This window comes from Zophobas morio, unplaced genomic scaffold (assembly GCF_036711695.1).
Source record: "Zophobas morio isolate AGI-343-1 ecotype UQ-CSIRO unplaced genomic scaffold, CSIRO_AGI_Zmor_V1 ptg000021l, whole genome shotgun sequence".
NCBI classification, from domain to species: domain Eukaryota; kingdom Metazoa; phylum Arthropoda; class Insecta; order Coleoptera; family Tenebrionidae; genus Zophobas; species Zophobas morio.
Genome location: NW_026972126.1, coordinates 19,710,461 through 19,734,098, shown reverse-complemented (window position 1 = coordinate 19,734,098; position 23,638 = coordinate 19,710,461). Strand labels below are relative to the sequence as shown.

Genomic DNA, 23,638 nt, shown 5'->3' with positions numbered 1-23,638 from the left:
AGCCTAAAAATTGAAGAAACGGAAATTCGGAGAGCCGAAAATTGAAAAATGAAAGAAATTATTTAACATTTAAATAAATAAAAAAAATCTAAAACTGACAACATTCCAAAAATCACAAACCGAAAAGTAAAAATCGAAGATTCGAAAATTCGAAAAACAAAAAAAACACGAAAAACGAAATTTCGAAAAATCAAATATGGAAAATATTTAAAAAATACATAAAATATCGAAAATTCGAATATGGAAGAACGGAAAACCAATAATTAAAAAATCGAAAGATCGAAAAATCGAAAATTCAAAAAATCGAAACATCGGAAACTCGAAAATCGAGATTTCGAAAAATCGTAGACCCAAAAAATCGAAAATAGAAAATTCGAATCATCGAAAATCAAAAAATCGGAAAATCGAAAAATCGACTACTGAAATGTTTGAAAAATCGACAATCAGAAAACTGAACTTCGAAAAATAGAAACACCGAAAAATCAAAGTTCGAAAAATCGAAAATCCAAAGTCAAAAATTGAAAAAACGAAAATCCGAAGAGCCGAAAATTGAAAAATTAAAAATTCAAAAAATAAGAAATCGAATAAATGAAAAGCAAAAATCAAAAATTCAAAAAATTGAAAAACGAATAAATAAAAAATAAATAGGAGTAGATTTATTTATTATTTTTATTTTATTATTTATTATTATTTATTTATTTATTTAAAATCAAAAATCAAAATCGAAAAGTCGAAAATTTAAAAAATTGAAAATTCTACAAATCGATGAACCGAAAAAGGAAAAATTGAAGATCTATATCTATTTGAGAAATCTAAAATCGAAAATTAGATCTTCAAAAAATCGAAAATCGAAATTTCGATTGATTAAACAATCGAAAAATCGAATATCGAAAAATCGAATAACAAAAAATCGAATATCGAAAAATCGAATAATAAAAAATCGAAAATTCGGAAAATTGAAGAATCGGTAAACAAAAAAACCGAAAATCCAGAAATCGAAATCAAAAAATCGAAGAATAAGAAAATCGAAAAACCGAAAATCGAGAAATCCAGCAATCGAAAATGCGACGAATCAAATATTCGAAAAATCGAAGATTCGGAAATTCGAGAAACCGAAAACTAAAAATTCGAACATTCGGAAAATTGAAAAATAGAACAATCGAAATATCGAAAAACCTAAAAGTAAAAAAATTGAGAAGCCTAAAAATGAAGGGAGGAGAAATCGAAAATCAAAAATCGAAAAATCCGAAAAATCGATGAATAGAAAAATCGAAGAATTGAAGAATCGAAAAACCGATGAATCGAAAATTCGAAAAATCTAAAATTGAAAAATCGAAAAATTGAAACACCGAAAAGAAAAAAGTCAAAATTCTAAAAATGTAGGAAGGAGAAATCGAAAAATGGAAAATCGAAAAATCCAAAAACCAAATAAATCGGAAAACTAAGAACCGAAAATTTGAAAAACCGTAAACTCGAAAATCGAGATTCCGAAAAATCGAAAACAGAAAATTCGAAAAATCGAAAATTCCATAGTTTTTAAATTTCAAGTTGTCAATTTTTTATTTATTCAGTTTTTCGATTATCAATTTTTCAATGTTCCAATCCTACAATTTTTTGATTTTCCAAGTCTTTGATATGAAATGTTTCTATTTTAAAATTTTTCGTTTATCCAGTTTTTCACTTTGTCTATTTTTGATTTTTAAATGTCTTAATGTTTCAATATTGTAATTTTTCGAGTTCCCAATGGTTCGATTCTACAATTTTTAGTTTTTTAATTTTCCGATTTTCCAATTTTTGATATTTCAATGTCACTATGCTTAATAAAACTTTGAAATTTTTCAAGTTTACGATATTTCGGTTTGCAATTTTTCGATTTTCAATTTGAATTTTTCAATTCTTCACACATATTTAAATTTTTCAATTTTCATGTGTTCAGTTTCGCGATTTTTCAGTTTTCCAAATTTGAATTTGGATATATTAGTGCAAAATTGTAAAATTAAAAAATCAAAAAAAAAATCAAAAAAATCAAAAGAAGAAAGACAGATCTAGAAGCACGTGAGAAACAGAAACAACGTAGATAGTAAGTAAATTGTAACAAAAATTCACCCGACTCTTTGTGAGTGTGTATACTTTAAATATATTGCAGTGTATTGTTGGTTGCATACGTTATTTTGTTTAAATTATGATTTAAACGATAAAATCATACAGAAAACTACTACTGGTGGTATTGGTACTAACTAAAAAGAGTATAAGTGGTTGTCTACCTACCATATATCAAATACAACACAGGTGTGTTATATATAATGTATCAGAATTTTAAAAGGTGGAGTGGATCTCTCAAAAAAAACAAATTTTAAACTATTCAACATAAACAAAAACTTCAGATTTTTCCGAAGAAAAACGACAATTAAATACGTTATCGTTGGCGGATATGAAAGCAAGGCGTTCCTGCCTGCCAATTTCCCACAGAAGCATAAATTGCACCGCACTTTTTTCAGAACACGCATGACATACATGCGTTTTGCCTTAAGTACGTCCATTCAAAACTTCTACAAAAGAACGACTCTAAAACAACACTCTAAAACTTTCGTCAAGTACTTACGCGCTTCCATCAAGAATTTCGAACCTTTGTTATCAAAAATTGCAAACAACACGTGTTTTTGAAGAGCATCACAAGCTAGCCGACTGAAATGTCTTGAATGCCGGATACACGCTTTATCTTATCGCCTAGTTCAATCTTCAACACATAATTGTCGATTTATTAGACTCAACTTCCTTCTGAAGCATAATTTTTTTATTCGTAATACTTATATTTGTTGATCCGCTTTATCGGAAACATTGTTTAAACACAAATTCGTTAGGTTACTTCGAGAATTCTTGCTACGCAGCAGTAAGTTTGTTGCGTAACAAGAGTGTGCAACTTGAATTAAATACATAGCTTCGAAGACAAATTCAGACGGACTTAATGGTGAGTCATTTTTTAACGCTTTTTTATTACTATAAAGACAAAAAAATGAATAAAATTAAAGATCTCATCTTATTTCTTGTACAAAATTTAATAAGTAACTCAAAAAAAAATCGTCGAATAATAATAATAATAATATTTTTTTTAAATACATTCATTTTTCTATTCTTTAAAAAAAAATGTCAATTGAAAGGGCAAGTAAACAAATCCACTTTAAACCTTTTCGAAATACTTACGTCGATCTTAATTATAATAGATATGTTTGCGCGGAATGTATATGCATAAACAAACACTGATAAAGCCGGAAAAAACGCAAAGAATTGTTGAAACAATCTGCGATAAACAACTGCGATACCGAAAGTTTGTGTGCAATTTTTATTGTACAGTTTTTTAGAATACTCAGATCGAACATGCGTTGAGCACAAGTCAATAAGTGTCAACGCAATATTGTTTTTGCAATTGTTAAAGATTAGATTCCGTCTGAATAAACTTTATTACAAAACTAGAAAAAGAAAAAGAAACAGTTTTAAAATAGAACGATAGTGAAACAATAATATTATCGTCAAAGTCGCATTCCACTCATGTGAAAAAACTCTTATACTAAGTAAATAGTTCTAATGCTATGTTACAAAATTGCTATTGTTAGTTTTTCGCATCTGTTGTCAAACGTTGGACTTTGAAAATGATGTCAATTTTTATTACACTTAAAACAACCTAAATCTCACATTTCTAATCCCAGTTGAAATAATTCTAACTAACTAACGTTTTGTTCAAGTGTAATTACTTCCATTTTGTGAGTTAATTAAATTTTTAATCGAAATAACTGCTTATCGGAATCGTCAGAATAATTAACAGGCGATAATTGGCATTTCCTTGTAGTTCGAACCGACCCAAAATTTCAAACTGATCTAATTGTTTGTTGTCAAAATTTATTAATTTCCTGACATGTCTAACCAATTTAAATCACCAGTCTTTACAAAATTACCCTACGCCTCTAAAAGGAGACACAAAACTCACCTCTAAGTGCCTAATTAAAATGCAAAAACCTCAAGTACTCACTTTAGGTTTAGTAAAGCGACACCAATCAGAACTGTCCTCAAGACAATTAATCTAAACCTTTTTTCTGATAATGTTAATTTCTAGATTGGCCGATTAGATGCTATCTCCAATGACTTATATTAAAAGAAGGAGGAAAGATGTCTCAGTAAAATAAGTATTTTCTAGCTGACCTGAAACCAAAACGCTTAGTCAAAATGTCTGACATCAAGCTTCCCATCTACGAAGACGAAGAAGTACCCAAACCAAGTAAAAACTAACTTACTCCAAAGTAATTTTTCTAACCAAGTACTACTCCACAGGACGCTGGTTTGGAGTCCGACACTTCCAATTCTTCCTCATGTCCTTCACACTGGTGATTTTCTTCGGAATGCGTACCGCGTTATCAGTGGGCATCATCGCCATGATCGACAAGCACCCACCAGATCCATCTATACCAGTAAGTACCACTGCACCACCTCACCCATATTATACCGTCTATTTAGACCTACCCCGAGTGGAAAGACACCGACACGGTACTATCGTCGTTCTTCTGGGGCTACCTCGTCACCCAAGTCATCGCCGGCCAACTCAGCGAGTACTTCGGACCCAAGTGGTTCCTAGTCGCCACCATGCTTCTGGGTTCCCTCTTCAACATACTCATACCCGTGATGGCGTCTTGTTGGGGGTCCGGGGGAGTAATGCTTTGTCGGGTCGTCCAGGGTCTAGCACAGGGATTCCTGTACCCTTGTATACTCAACATCGTGAGTAAATGGACACCCGCTTTCGAACGGTCGAGAGTTTCGGCCTTCGTCTATGGAGGTGCTTCAGTCGGAATCGTCACCTCCATGCCTCTGACTGGAGCCATCGCGGGCTCCACCTGGGGCTGGCCCGTCGCGTGTTACCTCTACGGAGGCCTGGGGCTCCTCTGGACCGGCGTGTTCACCATTTTTGCCGCCAATTCGCCAGACACCCATAGATGGATCTCCGAACAAGAGAAAAAGTATATTGAGAGTACGACGTGCCTCAAGACGTGTACCAAGGTACCACTTGATTGCACCCCGACAAGCTTCTACATTTATATAATTCCAGAAAATACCGACGCCATGGAAGTCCATGTTCACGTCGCTACCCATGTGGGCGATTTTCATAGCGAGTTGCGGCTCCAGCTGGGGTTCTTTCACACTAATGACCGAAATCCCCAGCTATATGGACAACATCATGCACTTCAACATCAACGAGGTACGACTTCTTCACCTTAATTTTGATAATATAGTGCGTTCTTAGAACAGCCAATTGTCGGCACTACCATACATCGCCCTGCTCCTTGCCGGGATTATCGGAGCACCCATCGCCGATAAACTCATCACCAGTAATGTGCTTTCCATCGGTACCACCCGCAAAATCTTCAACTCCTTGGCGTCGTTCATCCCGGCGATTGCCCTCATAGTGCTCGGGTTCGTCGACAACGCCCAGAAGGAACTCGCGATTGGGTTGTTGGTGGTGGCTGTGGGTACCAACGCCTGGACGCAGTGCGGGTACTTGGTCAACCCGATCGATTTGTCGCCGAATCACGCTGGTACCATCACGGGACTAGTCAACTGCTTTTCGACGATTTTCTCGATTTTGGGGCCGCTCTCTGTGGGATTTTTCGGCGACGATAAGGTACTAATTGTCACGGAATCAACCCAAACTAATGTCTTTTTTTAGAAAGATACGAATGTCTGGTGGAATGTGTTTAGGACCGCGGCTGGTATTTACGCCGGCTGCGGTTTGTTCTATGTATTGTTTTCGTCCGGGAAGACCCAAAAATGGAATGATGAAGCTGAAGATGAGAAGCGTAAGTTTTGGTACTTTGTGAGGTGTGGAAAATTAATTTTGGCTTGTAGGTTTCCCATCGGAAGGAGATTCTAAGACTGATATATATGTAATCGATAGTTAAGTGGCTGTAGGTAGGATTTTTTAACAATTAAATTATTTATAACAAATTCTTACGAGTTCATTGTTTGTCACTGATAACCAATTGAAAGGAGAGAGATAAGTTTGTTCGTTTCTATTGTAGTTTGGGTGCTTTTTGAAGTATTCGTGACTTTTTAGTTTGATATCAAGGATGAGATAGATACACGTGGGCCAATGGTAGATTAGTATTATGAAACGATGAAAATTAGTCTCAGGTTACGCTATTTTTATCCGTGATTTTTTTAGTCGGCTACGTCTCATCAGATACTCTCCATATGTTAAAAATTGCTCGCTTAACTAAAATAAAAAAAAATCAACATCAGGTTATCGTTTTTATTTTGGTTAATATGAAGTCAACTTTTGACTTGTTTGAAGGTACCAGCGATTATTCATTTGCTTGTTTATCCGTTTATTCGTTTATACATTCCTTCGTTCCTAAATTCCTTCCGCCGTTCTTTAATTCCTTTCTGTCATCATTCGTTTATTTTTTCAATCCTTGTTTCCTTCCTTCATGTTTTCATTAGTTCCCTCGTTTACGCCTTCATTAGTTTGTTCTTGCCGTCGTTCGTTGATTCCTTCATTTATTAGTTCATTCCTCTATTCGTTTACTCGTTGATTCTTCGTTCATTCGTTCATACTTTCTTTCTTCGTTCATTCTTCGTACATTTTCCTTTATTTGTTGATTCCTTTATCGTTAGTTTCGTTCATTCGTTCCCACTTCATTCATACGTTCATTCTTCTTTCCTTTTTCGTGCATTCTTTGTTCATTCTTCATTATTCTTCATTCATTCGATGAGTTCTTTATTTATTTCTTCTTTCCCTTGTTTATTCCTTCATTCGCTTATTTCTTGGGCCCTTTATTTGTTCATTCCTTCATTGGTTCTTCTATCCTTTCATTCAGTAATTCTTTGTGCATTCATTGTACACTCTTTTTCATGCTTCTCTCTTCATTCTTCGTTCAGTTCTTTATTTGTTTCATCGTTTCCTCATTGATTCCTTGATTCATATCTTCATTCATGTTTTTCTACTTGCACTATTTGGTTGCTTAATTTGTTCATTCTTTCATTAGTTCATTTTCGTGCATTCTTAGTTTATTCTTCATTCGTTCAGCTATTGGTTTCTTCTTTTCCTTATTCATTCCTTCATTCGCTTATTCCTTCGTTCTTTCATTTGTTAATCCCTTCATTCGTTCAACGGTTTTATATTTCGTTAGTTTCGTCCTTCGTTCATTCGTTAAGTCTTAGTCCATTCTTCGTTTATTCTTTGTTCATTCTTGCTTCATTTTTTGTTCCTTCTACATTTATTCTTCTTTCTCCTATTCGTTAAATACTCAGTTCATTCGTTCTCCTTTCTTTCTTCTTTTATATGTTCATTCTATAGCCTTTTTTCGTTCATTCGTTGTTCACTCATTCGTCATTATTCGTTTATTAATCACTGATTCTTCGTTCGTTATTCGTTTATTTTCATTAATTTAGCACCCATTTTCGTTTATTCGTAGTTTATTTTTTATTCACTTTTTCGTTCGTCCGTCCCGTCGTTCATTCTTTGTTCATTCTTCATTCATTCAGTCCTTTTTTTCTTCTTTTCCTCGTTCATTCCTTCACTCGTTTGCCCGTTGATTCTTTCAATCGCCTCCCTTTTCATTCCTTCGTTCGCATATTTCTTCGTCCCTTCATTTGTTGATTCCTTCATTCGTTCTTTCGTTTCATACTTCGATAGTTTCGTCCTTCGTTCAATTCGTTAATTCTTCGTCCATTCTTCGTTGATTTTTGTTGATACTTCGTTCTTTTTCGTTTATTCTTTGTTCATTATTCGCTATTGTTCATTCATTCGATGAGTTCTTTATTTATTTCTCCTTTTCTTTGTTCATTCCTTCATTCGCTTATTTCTTCGTACTTTTATTTGTTTATTCCTTCATTCGTTCATTCGTTTCGTGGTTCGTTAATTTCGTCATTCGTGCCTGTGTTGGTTCATTCAGTAATTCTTCGTTCATTATTTGTACACTCTCTTTTCCTGGTTCGTTCAATATTTGATCATTCTTCGTTTAGTTCTTTATTTGTTTTATCGTCTTCTCATTCATCTCTTGATTCATATATTCATCCATTCCTTTATCAGTGCATTCTTTGGTTCCTTCATCTGTTCATTCTTTCATTAGTTCATTTTCATTTATTTTTCACTCATTTTTGTTCACTCTTTGTTTATTCTTCATTCATTTAGTTCTTCGTTTCTTCTTTTCCTCGTTAATTCTTTCAATCGCTTCCCTTTTCATTTCTTCATTCGTTCATTCGTTCGTCTTTCACTTCGTTTATACGTTCATTCTTCGTCCCTTTTTCCTGCATTCCTTGTTCATTTTTCGTTATTCTTCATTCGGCCAGTTCTCGATTTGTTTCTTCTTTTCGTTGTTCATTCCTTCATTAGTTGATTCAATTCATGGTTCATTCAGTAATTCTTCATTCATTATTTGTACACTCTTTTTGCATGCTTCGTTCAATCTTTGATTATTCTTCGTTCAGTTCTTGATTTACTTCATCGTTTCCTCATCGATTCCTTAAATCGTATCTTCATTCATTCCTTTATTCGTGCATTCTTTGATCCCTTAATTTGTTGATCCTTTCATTAGTTTATTTGCATTTATTTTTAACTTATTTTCGTTCATTTTTAGTTGATTCTTCATTAATTTAGTTTTCGGTTTCTTATTTTCCTCGTTCATTTCTTCAGTCGTTCTTCCGTTAATTCTTTCTATCCTTTGCCTTTTCAATCCTTCAGTCGTTTCAGATTTCGTTAGTTTCGTCCTTCGTTCATTCGATAATTTTTCGTTCAATCCTCGTGTAGTCTATGTTCATTCTTCCCATATTCTCCGTTCATACGTTCATTCTTTGTTCCTTTTTCGTTCATCTTTTATTCATTCTTCGTTATTCGTTATTTATTCAGTCAGTTCTTTATTTGTTTTTTCTTTTCCTTGTTAATTTGTATCATAGTTCATTAGTTCCGTCGTTCGTTCTTCTATTCGTTCATTCGGTAACTTTTCGTTCATTATTTGTACACTCTTTTTTCCTGGTTCGTTTAATTTTTGATCATTCTTCGTTCAGTTCTTTATTTGTTTTATCGTTTCTCATTCATCCCTTGATTCATATATTCATCCATTCCTGTATCCGTGCATTCTTTGGTTCCTTCATTTGTTCATTCTTTCATTAGTTCATTTTCGTTTAATTTTCGCTCATTTTTGTTCATTCTTAGTTTATTCTTTATTCATTTAGTTCTTCGTTTCTTCTTTTCATCATTAATTCTTTCAATCGCTTCCCTTTTCATTCCTTCATTCGTTCATTCGTTCGTCTTTCACTTCGTTTATACGTTGATTCATCGTTCCTTTTTCCTTCATTCCTTGTTCATTTTTCGGCCAGTTCTTGATTTGTTCCTTCTTTTCGTTGTTCATTCCTTCATTACTTCATTCAATTCATGGTTCATTCAGTAATTCTTCATTCATTATTTGTACACTCTTTTTGCATGCTTCGTTCAATCTTTGATTATTCTTCGTTCAGTTCTTGATTTGCTCCATCGTTTCCTCATCGATTCCTTAAATCGTATCTTCATTCATTCCTTTATTCGTGCATTCTTTGATCCCTTAATTTGTTGATCCTTTCATTAGTTTATTTGCATTTATTTTTAACTTATTTTCGTTCATTTTTAGTTGATTCTTTATTAATTTAGTTTTCGGTTTCTTATTTTCCTCGTTCATTTCTTCAGTCGTTCTTCCGTTAATTCTTTCTATCCTTTGCCTTTTCAATCCTTCAGTCGTTTCAGATTTCGTTAGTTTCGTCCTTCGTTCATTCGTTAATTTTTCGTTCAATCCTCGTGTAGTCTATGTTCATTCTTCCCATATTCTTCGTTCATACGTTCATTCTTTGTTCCTTTTTCGTTCATCCTTTATTCATTCTTCGTTATTCTTTATTTATTCAGTCAGTTCTTTATTTGTTTTTTCTTTTCCTTGTTAATTTGTATCATAGTTCATTAGTTCCGTCGTTCGTTCTTCTATTCGTTCATTCGGTAACTTTTCGTTCATTATTTGTACACTCTTTTTTCCTGGTTCGTTTAATTTTTGATCATTCTTCGTTCAGTTCTTTATTTGTTTTATCGTTTCTCATTCATCCCTTGATTCATATATTCATCCATTCATGTATCCGTGCATTTTTTGGTTCCTCCATTTGTTCATTCTTTCATTAGTTCATTTTCGTTTAATTTTCGCTCATTTTTGTTCATTCTTAGTTTATTCTTCATTCATTTAGTTCTTCGTTTTTTCTTTTCATCATTAATTCTTTCAATCGCTTCCCTTTTCATTCCTTCATTCGTTCATTCGTTCGTCTTTCACTTCGTTTATACGTTGATTCATCGTTCCTTTTTCCTTCATTCCTTGTTAATTTTTCGGCCAGTTCTTGATTTGTTTCTTCTTTTCGTTGTTCATTCCTTCATTAGTTCATTCAATTCATGGTTCATTCAGTAATTCTTCATTCATTATTTGTACACTCTTCTTGCATGCTTCGTTCAATCTTTGATTGTTCTTCGTTCAGTTCTTGATTTGCTCCATCGTTTCCTCATCGATTCCTTAAATCGTATCTTCAGTCATTCCTTTATTCGTGCATTCTTTGATCCCTTCATTTGTTGATCCTTTCATTAGTTTATTTGCATTTATTTTTGGCTTATTTTCGTTCATTTTTAGTTGATTCTTCATTAATTTTGTTTTCGGTTTCTTCTTTTCCTCGTTCATTTCTTCAGTCGTTCTGCCGTTAATTCTTTCAATCCTTTGCCTTTTCAATCCTTCAGTCGTTTCAGATTTCGCTAGTTTCGTCCTTCGTTCATTCGTTAATTCTTCGTTCATTCCTCGTGTATTCTATGTTCATTTTTCCCATATTCTTCGTTCATACGTTCATTCTTTGTTCCTTTTTCGTTCATACTTTATTCATTCTTCGTTATTCTTCATTTAGTCAGTCAGTTCTTTATTTGTTTCTTTTTTTCCTTGTTAATTCGTATCATGGTTCATTAGTTCCGTCGTTTGTTCTTCTATTCGTTCATTCGGTAATTTTTCGTTCATTATTTGTACACTCTTTTTTCCTGGTTCGTTTAATCTTTGATCATTCTTCGTTCAGTTCTTTATTTGTTTTATCGTTTCCTCATTCATCCCTTGATTCATATATTCATCCATTCCTTTATCAGTGCATTCTTTGGTTCCTCCATTTGTTCATTCTTTCATTAGTTCATTTTCGTTTATTTTTCGCTCATTTTTGTTCATTCTTATTTTATTCTTCATTCATTTAGTTCTTCGTTTCTTCTTTTCCTCATTAATTCTTTCAAACGCTTCCCTTTTCATTCCTTCATTCGTTCATTCGTTCGTCTTTCACTTCGTTTATACGTTCATTCTTCGTTCATTTTTCCTTCATTCCTTGTTCATTTTTCGTTATTCTTCATTCATTCGCCCAGTTCTTGATTTGTTTCTTCTTTTCGTTGTTCATTAGTTCATTCAATTCATGGTTCATTCAGTAATTCTTCATTCATTATTTATACACACTTTTTGCATGCTTCGTTCAATCTTTGATTATTCTTCGTTCAGTTCTTGATTTGCTCCATCGATTCCTTAAATAGTATCTTCATTCATTCCTTTATTCGTGCATTATTTGATCCCTTAATTTGTTGAACCTTTCATTAGTTTACTTGCATTTATTTTTGGCTTATTTTCGTTCATTTTTAGTTGATTCTTCATTAATTTAGTTCTCGGTTTCTTCTTTTCCTCGTTCATTCCTTCAGTCGTTCTTCCGTTAATTCTTTCAATCCTATGCCTTTTCAATCCTTCAGTCGTTTCAGATTTCGTTAGTTTCGTCCTTCGTTCATTCCTCGTGTATTCTATGTTCATTCTTCTCATATTCTTCGTTCATACGTTCATTCTTTGTTCCTTTTTCGTTCATCCTTTATTCATTCTTCGTTATTCTTCATTTATTCAGTCAGTTCTTTATTTGTTTCTTCTTTTCCTTGTTAATTCGTATCATGGTTTATTAGTTCCGTCGCGTCGTTCGTTCTTCTATTCGTTCATACGGTAATTTTTCGTTCATTATTTGTACACTCTTTTTTCCTGGTTCGTTTAATTTTTTATCATTCTTCGTTCAGTTCTTTATTTACTTTATCGTTTCCTCATTCATCCGTTGATTCATATATTCATCCTGTGGTGGCACAATAACACGTCGGTAAGCAGAGAAAGATAAGTGGCTTCGTGGTCTAGTAGTTAAGATACTTGCCCGGAAAGCATAGAGACGTGGGTTCGAGTCCCACCGAGACACAACATTTTTCTCTCTTACCTACAATCCATTCCTGTATCCGTGCATTCCTTGGTTTTTTATTAGTTCATTTTCGTTTATTTCTCGCTCATTTTTGTTCATTCTTATTTTATTCTTCATTCGTTTAGTTCTTCGTTTCTTCTTTTCCTCATTAATTCTTCCAATCGCTTCCCTTTTCATTCCTTCATTCGTTCATTCGTTCGTCTTTCATTTCGTTTATACGTTCATTTTTCGTCCTTTTTTCCTTCATTCGTTGTTCATTTTTCGTTATTCTTCATTCATTCGCTCAGTTCTTGATTTGTTTCTTCTTTTCGTTGTTCATTAGTTCATTCAATTCATGGTTCAGTCAGTAATTCTTCATTAATTATTTATACACTCTTTTTGCATGCTTCGTTCAATCTTTGATTATTCTTCGTTCAGTTCTTGATTTGCTCCATCAATTCCTTAAATAGTATCTTCATTCATTCCTTTATTCGTGCATTCTTTGATCCCTTAATTTTTTGAACCTTTCATTAGTTTACTTGCATTTATTTTTGGCTTATTTTCGTTCATTTTTAGTTGATTCTTCATTAATTTAGTTCTCGGTTTCTTCTTTTCCTTGTTCATTCCTTCAGTCGTTTCAGATTTCGTCCTTTGTTCATACGTTAATTCTTCGTTTAATTCTTGTGTATTCTATGTTCATTCTTCCCATATTCTTCGTTCATACGTTCATTCTTTGTTCCTTTTTCGTTGATCCTTTATTCATTCTTCGTTATTCTTCATTTATTCAGTCCGTTCTTTATTTGTTTCTTTTTTTCCTTGTTAATTCGTATCATGGTTCATTAGTTCCGTCGTTTGTTCTTCTATTCGTTCATTCGGTAATTTTTCGTTCATTATTTGTACACTCTTTTTTCCTGGTTCGTTTTATCTTTGATCATTCTTCGTTCAGTTCTTTATTTGTTTTATCCTTTCCTCATTCATCCCTTGATTCATATATTCATCCATTCCTTTATCAGTGCATTCTATGGTTCCTCAATTTGTTCATTCTTTCATTAATTCATTTTCGTTTATTTTTCACTCATTTTTGTTCACTCTTTGTTTATTCTTCATTCATTTAGTTCTTCGTTTCTTCTTTTCCTCGTTAATTCTTTCAATCGCTTCCCTTTTCATTCCTTCATTCGTTCATTCGTACGTCTTTCACTTCGTTTATACGTTCATTCTTCATTCCTTTTTCCCTCATTCTTTGTTCATTTTTCGTTATTCTTTATTCGGCCAGTTCTTGATTTGTTTCTTCTTTTCGTTGTTCATTCCTTCATTAGTTCATTCAATTCATGGTTCATTCAGTAATTCTTCATTCATTATTTGTACACTCTTCTTGCATGCTTCGTTCAATCTTTGATTGTTCTTCGTTCAGTTCTTGATTTGCTCCATCGTTTCCTCATCGATTCCTTAATTCTATCTTCATTCATTCCTTTATTCGTGCATTCTTTGATCCCTTCATTTGTTGATCCTTTCATTTGTTCATTTGCGTTTATTTTTGGCTCATTTTCGTTGATTCTTCGTTAATTTAGTTCTCGGTGTCTTCTTTTCATCGTTCATTCCTTCAGTCCTTCTTCCGTTAATTCTTTCAATCGTTTGCCTTTTCAATCCTTCATCCGTTTCATATTTCGTTAGTTTCGTCCTTCGTTCATTCGTTAATTCTTCGTTCATTCCTCGAGTATTCTATGTTCATTCTTCACTTATTGTTCGCATATTCTTCGTTCATACGTTCATTCTTAGTTTATTATTCATTCATTCAGTTCTTGGTGTCTTCTTTTCCTCATTCATTTCTTCAGTCATTCTCCTAATAAGTCTTTCAATTGCTTCCCTTTTCCCGCCTTTTTTTAGCACGTTGAATTTGAAGCAAATTATGCTTACGATATTTTAAAACCAAATGTAGTTACAAAATAAACATTCACAGCTAAAGTTATTTGGTTTACGTTAAGCCTGTAAAAACCAGAATGAAGAAATCTAATTTCATTTCTAAAAATCTAGTTTTAGACAATTGACATTTATCTGGATGACTTTAACGTGATGAAAGAGGCTCTAAACACTAGGAAACAAACAACTTATTATATTATAATCATTAATCACGACATCTCCAGGAACGCAATTCCTCTTGGGTTCATATCTATCTTTTTTTTCTGCACACGTTTATTCTCTCAAAATTTTTCATTCCGTACACGTATAATTGACTTTTTTGATAAGAAACTTGATTACACCAAATCAAGTGCCTACGTGCATTGTCAAAAGATAAGTTGATAATTGAGAGTGTTTTTCGTTCTTTTGCGAACTTTGATTTGTCTGCTCTTTAAACATGACTTTTAGATATCATAGATGTGGAAGCCGATAAGAAACGGAAATGGTAAATTCGGAACGACGATTTTTCCATTTGGTGTAGGTAGAACACATTACACGTGATTAGAAAACAAATACACTTTATTATTAAATCTAGAAGTACAAATCAGATAAAACACTGTCATAATTGGAGATTTAGACACGTTTTGTTCCTCTTGAGGTCACTGTCACTCTCATTGCCACTGGAACTACCAACATTGATAACGTTGTTGTTTAGTTTTCCCATAGCGGTATCCCCAAGGCTCTATCTCAAGGTAAAATCTAGATGAAGTCTCAGATCTCCGAGAACTAGAATTTACAAAACACAAATGTGGAAAAAAAAACGACAGGAATACTCACCTGACTTGGTTGCATATAATTATACTCATCTATGTAAGCAGCAGAACACAGCGGAGTACTAATTGGGAGAAGTTCATCAAACTTGGAAATTCAGCAGCCCTTGGAACTTGGAACTTTTTCCCCCAAAGGGTCTCTCGTCCTCGCTTGTGTCATCTATACATTGCTCTGAGTGGTACCTTCTAGCAGTACCACTGGTTTCGGTGTGTTCCTGAGAGCTTTCATATAATTTAGAGCTAGTATTTATCGAGTTGTTTTCCACTGTTGATATTTTCAATTTTATTTTTGTTATATTTTTACTAGACGTAATACACATCAGTAATTTTCCGAGATCCTTAGATTATCTTCTAGCGGTCTTCGTCAAGTGTATTTTAAACGTCCTAATTTTTTTAGTTGTGAAGTAGTTGTCTGGCGATAGAAATCTTTAGTACGTAATAATCTAATAAATTTAAATACGGAGATTTTAAATTGATTATTCTGATAGTACCGTGCATGTAAAAAAGTGAACTTTGAAAACAAAATGCCAAAAGTTTTTGTTTTTTCCCAAGTGTGCTGTAAAAAGGTAAGTAAGTTGCCTTTTTATCTTACTATACACAGCCATCTTTTCAGAACAAGAAACTTAGAACATAGTTAAAATGGTACATTTTTGCAAGAAAATATGGATTTTGCAATTAAAACAAACAGACAAAATGTAAACCCGCCCACGCGCCCTATCTCAATTGTGATGAATTTTTTATTCGTCGTGAACCCAGGAGGCAAAGCTTAACTGAAAAATACTTGTTTCTTTGCAAGAAATTAAAAATATATTTTTGAGTATCGTGTTGTTCAAAGAATACTATACATATTAAGAAAAAACGGCATAATATAAACCCCGCCCACCCACCCCGTCTCAACTGTAATGTTTTTTTTTATTCTTAGAAACTTGAAACACGTTTAATGATAAATTTTTGTAAAGATATATGGGTTTTGCAATTAGGCTCCTCCTTTAGGTCTGCTAACGAATAAAAACTTTATTACTATTTAGATCAGGGCAGGTGTGGGTGGGGCTTTATTTTTGACTTTTTCACTTGGTAATTTCTTGTAGAGTAATAATAAGGATTTTGCAGTTAAGCTCCGCCCCCCTGGCTCACGACGAATAAAAAAAATTATTACAATAGAGATCGGGCGGGTGGGTGGGGCTACATTTTGCCTTTTTTCTTAATATACATAGCCACCTTTTCACAACAAGGAACGTAGAACAAGGCTAAAATAGTACATTTTTGCAAGAAAATATGGATTTTGCAATTAAAACAAACAATCAAAATGTAATGTCTTGATTTTTCAAATTTTTAAGGTTTCAAAATCTCAGTTTTTCGATTCTTATTTTGAAAATTTGCAAGTTTACGGTTTTTCGGTTTGCAATTTTTGGATTTCAAAATCAAAAAATTGAAATATGGAAAAATGGAGAAACTGTAAAATCGAAAATTCGAAAAATTAAAGTTGAAAAACCGAAAATCCAGAATTCGAAAAATCGAAAAGTCGATGAATCAAAAAACCGAAAATAAAAATTTGTATCATCAAAAATCGAAAATTGAAAAAACGAAAATTTGGAAAATCGAAAAATCGAAAATTCGAAAATCGAAAAATCTAAAACAAAAAATAAGAAAATCAAAAACGGAAAAACTGCCTATAAACAGGACGGAAAACTGAAAATCCAGAATTCGAAACAAAAAAATCCAAAAAGCGAAAAATCTAAATATCGGAAAACTGAAAAATTTGAAATTCGAAAAATCTTAAATAGGAAATTGGAAGAATAAAATATGTGCAAGAATGTAAAAGTCGAAAATTAAAAAAACCGAAAAAACAAAAAATAGAAAAATCGAAAACTCTCGAGACTGAAGGAAGGAAAAATCGAAAGATCGACAATCGAAAAATTAGAAAATCAAAATACCGAAAAATCGAGAAGTTAAAATTCAATTTTTATACTTTTCATTCAACTAAAAAAAGTCTAAAAACTGGAAAAATGAAAAAGCGAAAAATCTAAAGATCGGAAAACTGAAAAATTTGAAATTCGAGAAATCTTAAATCGGAAATTGGAAGAATAAAATATGTGCAAGAAATTAAAAGTCGAGAACTCAAAAAATCGAAAAATGAAAAAATAGAAAAATCCAAAAATTCTCGAGGCTGAAAGAAGGAAAAATCGAAAGATCGACAATCGAAAAATTCGAAAATCAAAATACCGAAAAATCGAAAAGTTAAAATTCAATTTTTATAGTTTCCATTTAATTAAAAAAGTCTAAAAACTGGAAAAATGGAAAAATCCAAACTTCTAAAAATTTAACATTCCAAAAATCCCAAATAGAAGATTCGGAAATTCGAAAAACCAAAAGCACGGAACTCGAAATTTCGAAAAATCAAACACGGAAAATATTTAAAAAATATATAAAACATCAGAAATTCGAATAAGGAAGATTGCAAAACCAAAAATTGAAAAATCGAAAGGTCGAAAACGGAAAATGAAAAAATCGAAAACTCGAAAATAGGGATTTCGAAAAATCGTAGAACCAAAATACCGGAAATAGAAAATTCGAATCATCGAAAATCAAAAACCGGAAAATCGAAAATTCGAGAAGTGAAATATTTGAAAAATCTAAAATAAAAAACTGAACTTCGAAAAATAGGAAAACCAAAAATCGAAAGTCAAAAAATTGAAAAGCGGAAATTCGGAGAGCCGAAACCCTTGAATTGAAAAATCGAAGAAATGAAAATGAGAAAATCTAAAGACTGATAAATGAAAAATACAAAATCGAAAATCGAATAATCGAAAAGATGGAAATTTGAAAATTTGAAAAATCGAAAATTCCAAAAAATGGAAGAATCAAATATTCGAGAAATCTAAAATCGAAAAAACAAAAATCGGAGAGTCGAAAATTTGAAAAACCAAAAACACAACATGGAAATTGTAAAAATCAAATACGGAAAATATTTAAAAAATATATAAAATACGAAAATTCCAAAAAAGAGGAGAGCGAAACCGAAAATACAAAATTCGAATCGTCGAAAATCCAAAAATCGAAAATTCGACAAGTGAAATATTTGAAAAATCGAAAATCATAAAAACTGAACTTAGAAGTATGAAAAAACCGAAAATTGAAATTCAAAAAATTGGAAAAACGGAAATTTGGAGCCGAAAATTGAAAAAATAAAAATTCTAAAATTAAAAAATCGAAGAAATGAAAATCAAAAAATTAGAAATTCAGAAAATCTAAAAATCGATAAAAGAAAAATCCAAAATCGAATCGAATAACCGAAAAGATGGAAATTTGAAAATCTGAAAATTCGAAAATTCCAAAAAATGGAAAAATCGGAAAACGAAAAATCAATGATTCGAGAAATCTAGATAGAAATGGAAAAATCGAAAAGTCGAAAACTCGAAAAATCGAAAATTCTATGTTCGAAAAATCTGAAAGTGAAAATCGATTAATCAAATCATTGAAAAATCGAATATCGAAAAATCGAAAATTCAGAAATCGAAATTGAAGCTAAAATAGTACATTTTTGCAAGAAAATATGGATTTTGCAATTAAAACAAACAATCAAAATATAAGCCCGCCCACCCACCCTCTCGAGGATTAAAAAAAATGAGACAGGGCGGGTGGGCGGGGCTTATATTTTGCCTTTTTTCTCAATATACTTCGTCCTCTTTTCAGAACAAGAAACTCAAAACATGTTTAAAATGGTAAATTCTTGTAGACAATGGATCTTGCAATTAAGCCCCGCCCCTCGATCTGACAACGAATGGAAAATTCATCACAACTGAGAATTGAGATCGGGGCGTGTATGGGTGGGGCCTAATCTTCGGCTTTATTTTTGTTTTAACGTAAATCGTATTCTTTGAACAACACGATACTCAAAAATGTGTTTTTAATTTGTCGTAGAAGAATAAGGATTTTGCAGTTAAGCTCCGCCCCCTGGGCTCACGACGAATAAAAAAAATCATTACAATTGAGACAGGGCGGGTGGGTGGGGATACATTTTGCCTTGTTTTCCTAGTATGTGTAGACTTATTTCGACAACAAGAAACTTAAAACATGTCTAAAATGGTAAATTTTTGTAGTAATCAACATTTTTCAATATTTTATTTTTTAACCGCAATTCTTTTATATTGTTTTTGCCTTCTTCCTTCATGGAGCTTCTAAAATCTACTTTATTTTTATTAATTTCACCACAAACTGTTAAAACTTTCAGATGTGAAATTAGTAAAATTACACACGAATTGTTTTTACTGTGTTTAATTTATTTTTTCATCGAATTTTTCTAAAACAATATAATCACAAAAGTGTGCTTTGAAATGTCGTAAATTGTTGCGTTGTGATGATTGGTGAATATTTCTGGTGACCTGTCACAAATGACAATCATAACCCAACTTTTTTTAGCTTTTCTAGCATGTAGATAGGCAACCAATAATTCAGGTGACACGATAAGTTTTTACATAATCTTATGGAAGCGGCAAATCGTTATTAAAAATGCTGGGACTGATTTCACAAAGCCGACTTGATTTAGTACGATATTTTATAATCATACCACCTTAAGATAACGAAATGTCCCTGGTAACTGATTTTATAAATGCCATATTTAATTTCAAAATTCAGATCAAATTTAACAAAAATACGAAAAATTAATAAAATTTGTTTTTTGCCAAACACATTACATTATTTCATAGAGTTCGAAGGCAAAACTGAATAACAAACCATTTAATTTATTTTATTTATCACAAATGTAACTTCTACAGGAAATTTTCTCCTCATGTCATAAACTGTACCTTCCACAGCTTATTTGCTCACAGAATGCATTGACAATTTTAATTTTTAACCGACTGCCACATGTGAAGACAAACACTACGAACCGAATTTCGCAAACACGATAATTAAATAATAAATTCATCCGAGCACAAACCGCGAGAAAAACAGCAACTTAGTATAACTTATGTCAACAACAAGTTAACAAATCGCCGCTAAACAATTACACATAGCTCGAATTCACTTCGAGCAGGTCGTCTTCGTCGTATCCCTGATACGAGTAATTGGTCCTAGCCGGCTGGTGGTTGTGGTTCCTGTCCCTCAAAATCGGGGGCGGCCGCAAAACCCTTTCCTCCAGCCGCTTCCCCGGCGGCTTGGAGCCCTCTACAAACACAAAAGCGCCTCCTTACTCCTAAATATTTATTTTTGGTCTGTACAAAATACAATGGAATATCACACGAGCTGACGTTTGTACAAATGGTTGCAAAACATGCTCTTGAATCAGTTAGTAAACAGAGAAAACGTCACAAAAGCTAGACTGGGATGTTGTCCATGGTTAGTGGATCGCTGTCTCCAGAGTCTGGAAAGACGAGTTAGTGGTTAGGGGTGGGTGGAGCCGAGGCTAGGTATTTACCAGGTACATCTTGTAGTTTGTAAAATTCGGCTAGTTCGGCACCGGAGCATAGAGGGGTGTCTACGGCGAAGGTGTTGTCGAATTTCGAGTAGTTGACTTCGTAGCCCTGGCGGTCTTTGTTGTAGGAGACGAGGGGCTCGAAGCGGTGGCCCCAGAGGATCTGCAAGACGAGCAAGTTGTTCAAAAACAATTTGTCACAAATGTTTTGTTGTCTATGTAACTTAACGTACGTAATATTGTCAGAAGTAATCATGGTATAATTATCATTATTATAGAAAAATAAATAAATAAAGCGATTCAGATGAGTGCGGAAACGAGATCTTAGCTGTGTTTTCTATAAACACCTGGTGTGCAATTGCTGAGATTTATTATTTCAAAAAAAAATTGACGAAGTTGCTTTTTCGTAATAACCTACAAGACTGTGATTCGACAAGATGATGTGCCACCGCGATAATGTTAGACCGTATTTTTTTAAATTTAAATTTACTAAAGTTAAATAATAAACACAACAGGATAATTATTAATGCCAAAATTTGTTAAGATAATAGGTTTGGTTCAAATGTGTGATGAATTAAACATTATCCCCATTGTTCAAAAAAATTCCCTTTTTTGAGAAAGTAGGTACAAAAAAATTGCTTTCTAGTTATTTTCTAATCGATAGGAATTTCTTTTTTCGTTTTAGGAGTAATCTTTTGGAAATTTTTCCCTGAATTCGTTCTGAGAAACTTTGTCTTTTTCAAAAAAGCGTAGTTAAAAGCTGCTTAAAATGTTACTTTTTTGCTTTTTCAATTTTACGATAAGTGACTCTGAGTTTTCATTTTAAATCTTTCAGTTTTTCAAATATTCCAATTTTTCGATTTGCAATTTCACGAGTTTTCAATTTTTTATTTCATTTTTTTTTTTTTTTTTTGTAAGCTAAAACTGATTTTAGCAATCACATACCCTCTAAGAAGGTAGAGGGTGGGTGGGCGGGCCTAGTACGTGGTAAGATAAGACTAATTTTGGCAAGTGCCATACATTGTAAGAAAATAGAGGGCGGGTGGGCGGGGCTAGTACTTGCTAAGATAAAACTAAACAATATAGAGAGTAGTCTACCGGAATGAAGAAGGGGTGGGTGGGCGGGGCTGCTGCTTACTTACAACACTCTTTAGAAAAAAGCTAAATTCAGCGCCAACCATATCTTTTCTCTTTTTCACTGATTTCTTTTATTTACTGTAAAATGGGAATTGAATTTTATTTTGACAAGCGGTAGAATCTAAGATTTAAAACAGAGTGAAAAGTGATAACGCCCACCCACCCTTGTTTCGTTTTGATCATTCATTCTTATTGTGTCTGAAGAAAGAATTTTGCGAGTTTCCGATTTTTAATTATTCAATTTTTCGATTTTTCAATTTTTTTACGTCTTCAATTTTTCCAATTTCAATTTTTCAATTTTTCATATTTTATTAGTACTTGTTAAGATAAGACTGATTTTAGCAGATGACATAACCTCAAAGAAAATAGAGGTTGCTTGGACGGGGCTAGTATTTTCTAAGGTAAGACTGAAATTGTTCAGTGTTGTTAATATTGATTAAGAGTAGTCACTGGAATGAAGAGTGGGTGGGTGGGCGGGGCTGCTGCTTGCTTATAAGACTTTTCAGAAAAAAGTGGCCTCTCCCACTCAACCCTATTCCATTTTGATCATTCATTCTTATTGGCTGTGTAGAAAGAATTTCACCAGGTTTCAGTTTTTTATTATTTAATTTTTCAATTTTTAAATTTTTTGGATTGCAATTTAAGACTAATTTTGGCAAATGACATATCCTTTAAGAAAATAGAGAGCGGGTGGGCGAGGCTAGTGCTTGCTAAGATAAAACTAAACAATATAGAGATTAGATACTGGAATGAAGAAGGAATGGGTGGGCGGGGCTGCTGCTTGATTATAATACCCTTTAGAAAAAGCTAAATTCAGCTCCAACCACATTTTTTCTCGATTTCATTGATTTATTTTATTTACTGTAAAATGGGAATTGAATTTCATTTTGACAAGCGGTGGAATTTTAGATTTAGAGCAAAGTAAAAAGTGCCCCCCCCCCCCCCCCTCCCACCCTTGTTTCGTTTTGATCATACGTTCTTACTGGCTCTGAAGAAAGAATGTCACGAATTTCCGATTTTTAATTATTCAATTTTTCGATTTTTCAATTTTTCGAATTGCAATTTTCCAATTTTTAATTGTTTTATTAGTACCTACTTGTTGAGATAAGACTCATTTTAGCAGATGACATACCCTCCAAGAAAATAGAGGGTGGGTGGGTGGGCCTAGTACTTGCTAAGGTAAGACTGAACAATATTAAGAGTAGTCTCTGAAATGAAGAGGTAGGTGGGCGGGGCTATTGCTTGCTTATAAGTTATAAGAGTCTTTATAAAAGAGCTAAATTCAGCTTCGCCCACACTTTTTCCCTATTTCACTTGCTTATTTTATTTACTCTAAAATAGGAATTGAAATCTATTTTGAGAAGCGGTGGAATTTAAGACTTGAAGCAAAATAAAAAATTAATTTCACGAGTCCTCAGTATTTAATTACTCGATTTGTCGATTTTTTAATTTTTGGCGTCTTCAATTTTTCGAATAGCAGTGTTTCAATTTCTCATTTTTTTTATTAGCATTTGCTAAGATAAGACAGATTTTAACAAATGACATATCCGTAAAAAAATAGAGGGCGGGTGGGCGGGCCTAGTACATGCTAAGATAAGACTAATTTTGGCAAATGGCATACCTCCTAAGAAAATAGAGGGTGGGTGAGTGGGCCTAGTACTTGCCAAGTTTAGGCTAATTTTGGCAGATAATAAACTTTCTAATAAAATAGAAGGCGGGTGGGCGGGGCTAGTAACTGCTAAGAGAAGACTGAACAATATTAAGCCTTTTTGTCTATTTCATTGACTTATTTTATTTAGTGTAAAATCCGTATGTTGATAAATTTAGGATTACATTTTTTTAATAAAATTGAATTTTTATAAATATTAATTTTTTTTTTTGAAAAAATGTATCAATTTTTAGATTTTTCAATTTTAATTTACAATTTTTATAGTTTTCATTTTAAATATGTAATAATAATAATAATTTTTTAAAAATTTCAATTTTTCAATTTTATTTTATTAAGAGTAGTCACTGGAATGAAGAGGGGGTAGATGGGCGGGGCCACTGCTTGCTTATAAGGCTCTGTAGAAGAAAGCTAAACTCAGCTCCACCCACCTCT

At 33.0% G+C, this 23,638-nt stretch overlaps 2 protein-coding genes and 1 long non-coding RNA gene across 7 annotated transcripts in view; 1 reads left to right on the top strand and 2 right to left on the bottom strand.

Moving 5' to 3' along the window:
- Nucleotides 1-2,898: 2,898 nt before the first annotated feature.
- LOC135132728 (putative inorganic phosphate cotransporter) lies at nt 2,899-5,988 on the top strand. Of its 3 annotated transcripts, none has more exons than XM_064060919.1 (8): nt 2,899-2,968; nt 4,109-4,270; nt 4,324-4,460; nt 4,507-5,043; nt 5,093-5,242; nt 5,288-5,665; nt 5,711-5,840; nt 5,890-5,988. In XM_064060919.1, exons 2-8 carry the CDS (start codon nt 4,219-4,221, stop codon nt 5,940-5,942), a joined length of 1,437 nt encoding a protein of 478 aa, XP_063916989.1. In that variant the 5' UTR covers nt 2,899-2,968; nt 4,109-4,218; the 3' UTR covers nt 5,943-5,988. The 3 variants fall into 3 exon arrangements, with proteins under 3 accessions (XP_063916989.1, XP_063916990.1, XP_063916988.1); XM_064060920.1 differs by lacking the exon at nt 2,899-2,968 and adding an exon at nt 3,916-4,029; XM_064060918.1 differs by lacking the exon at nt 2,899-2,968 and adding an exon at nt 3,916-4,057.
- Nucleotides 5,989-14,718: 8,730 nt separating this feature from the next.
- LOC135132805 (uncharacterized) lies at nt 14,719-15,648 on the bottom strand. The gene is made up of 2 exons (XR_010281093.1): nt 14,995-15,648; nt 14,719-14,943 (listed from the first exon to the last, which is right to left on the bottom strand). It is a non-coding gene; the product is annotated as an uncharacterized LOC135132805 (long non-coding RNA).
- Nucleotides 15,649-19,718: 4,070 nt separating this feature from the next.
- Nucleotides 19,719-23,638, bottom strand: part of LOC135132239 (G protein-activated inward rectifier potassium channel 3-like) — a 34,337-nt gene continuing 30,417 nt past the window's right edge. For 2 of the 3 annotated variants that reach the window (XM_064060257.1, XM_064060258.1), the window contains exons 3-4: nt 20,404-20,563; nt 19,719-20,153 (exon numbers count right to left, since the gene is read on the bottom strand). In XM_064060257.1, coding sequence (XP_063916327.1) covers nt 19,993-20,153; nt 20,404-20,563 — 321 coding nt within the window. In that variant the 3' untranslated portion in view covers nt 19,719-19,992. Of the gene's footprint in view, nt 20,154-20,175; nt 20,350-20,403; nt 20,564-23,638 lie in introns of those variants that run through there. The other variant, XM_064060259.1, reaches the window with a different exon arrangement.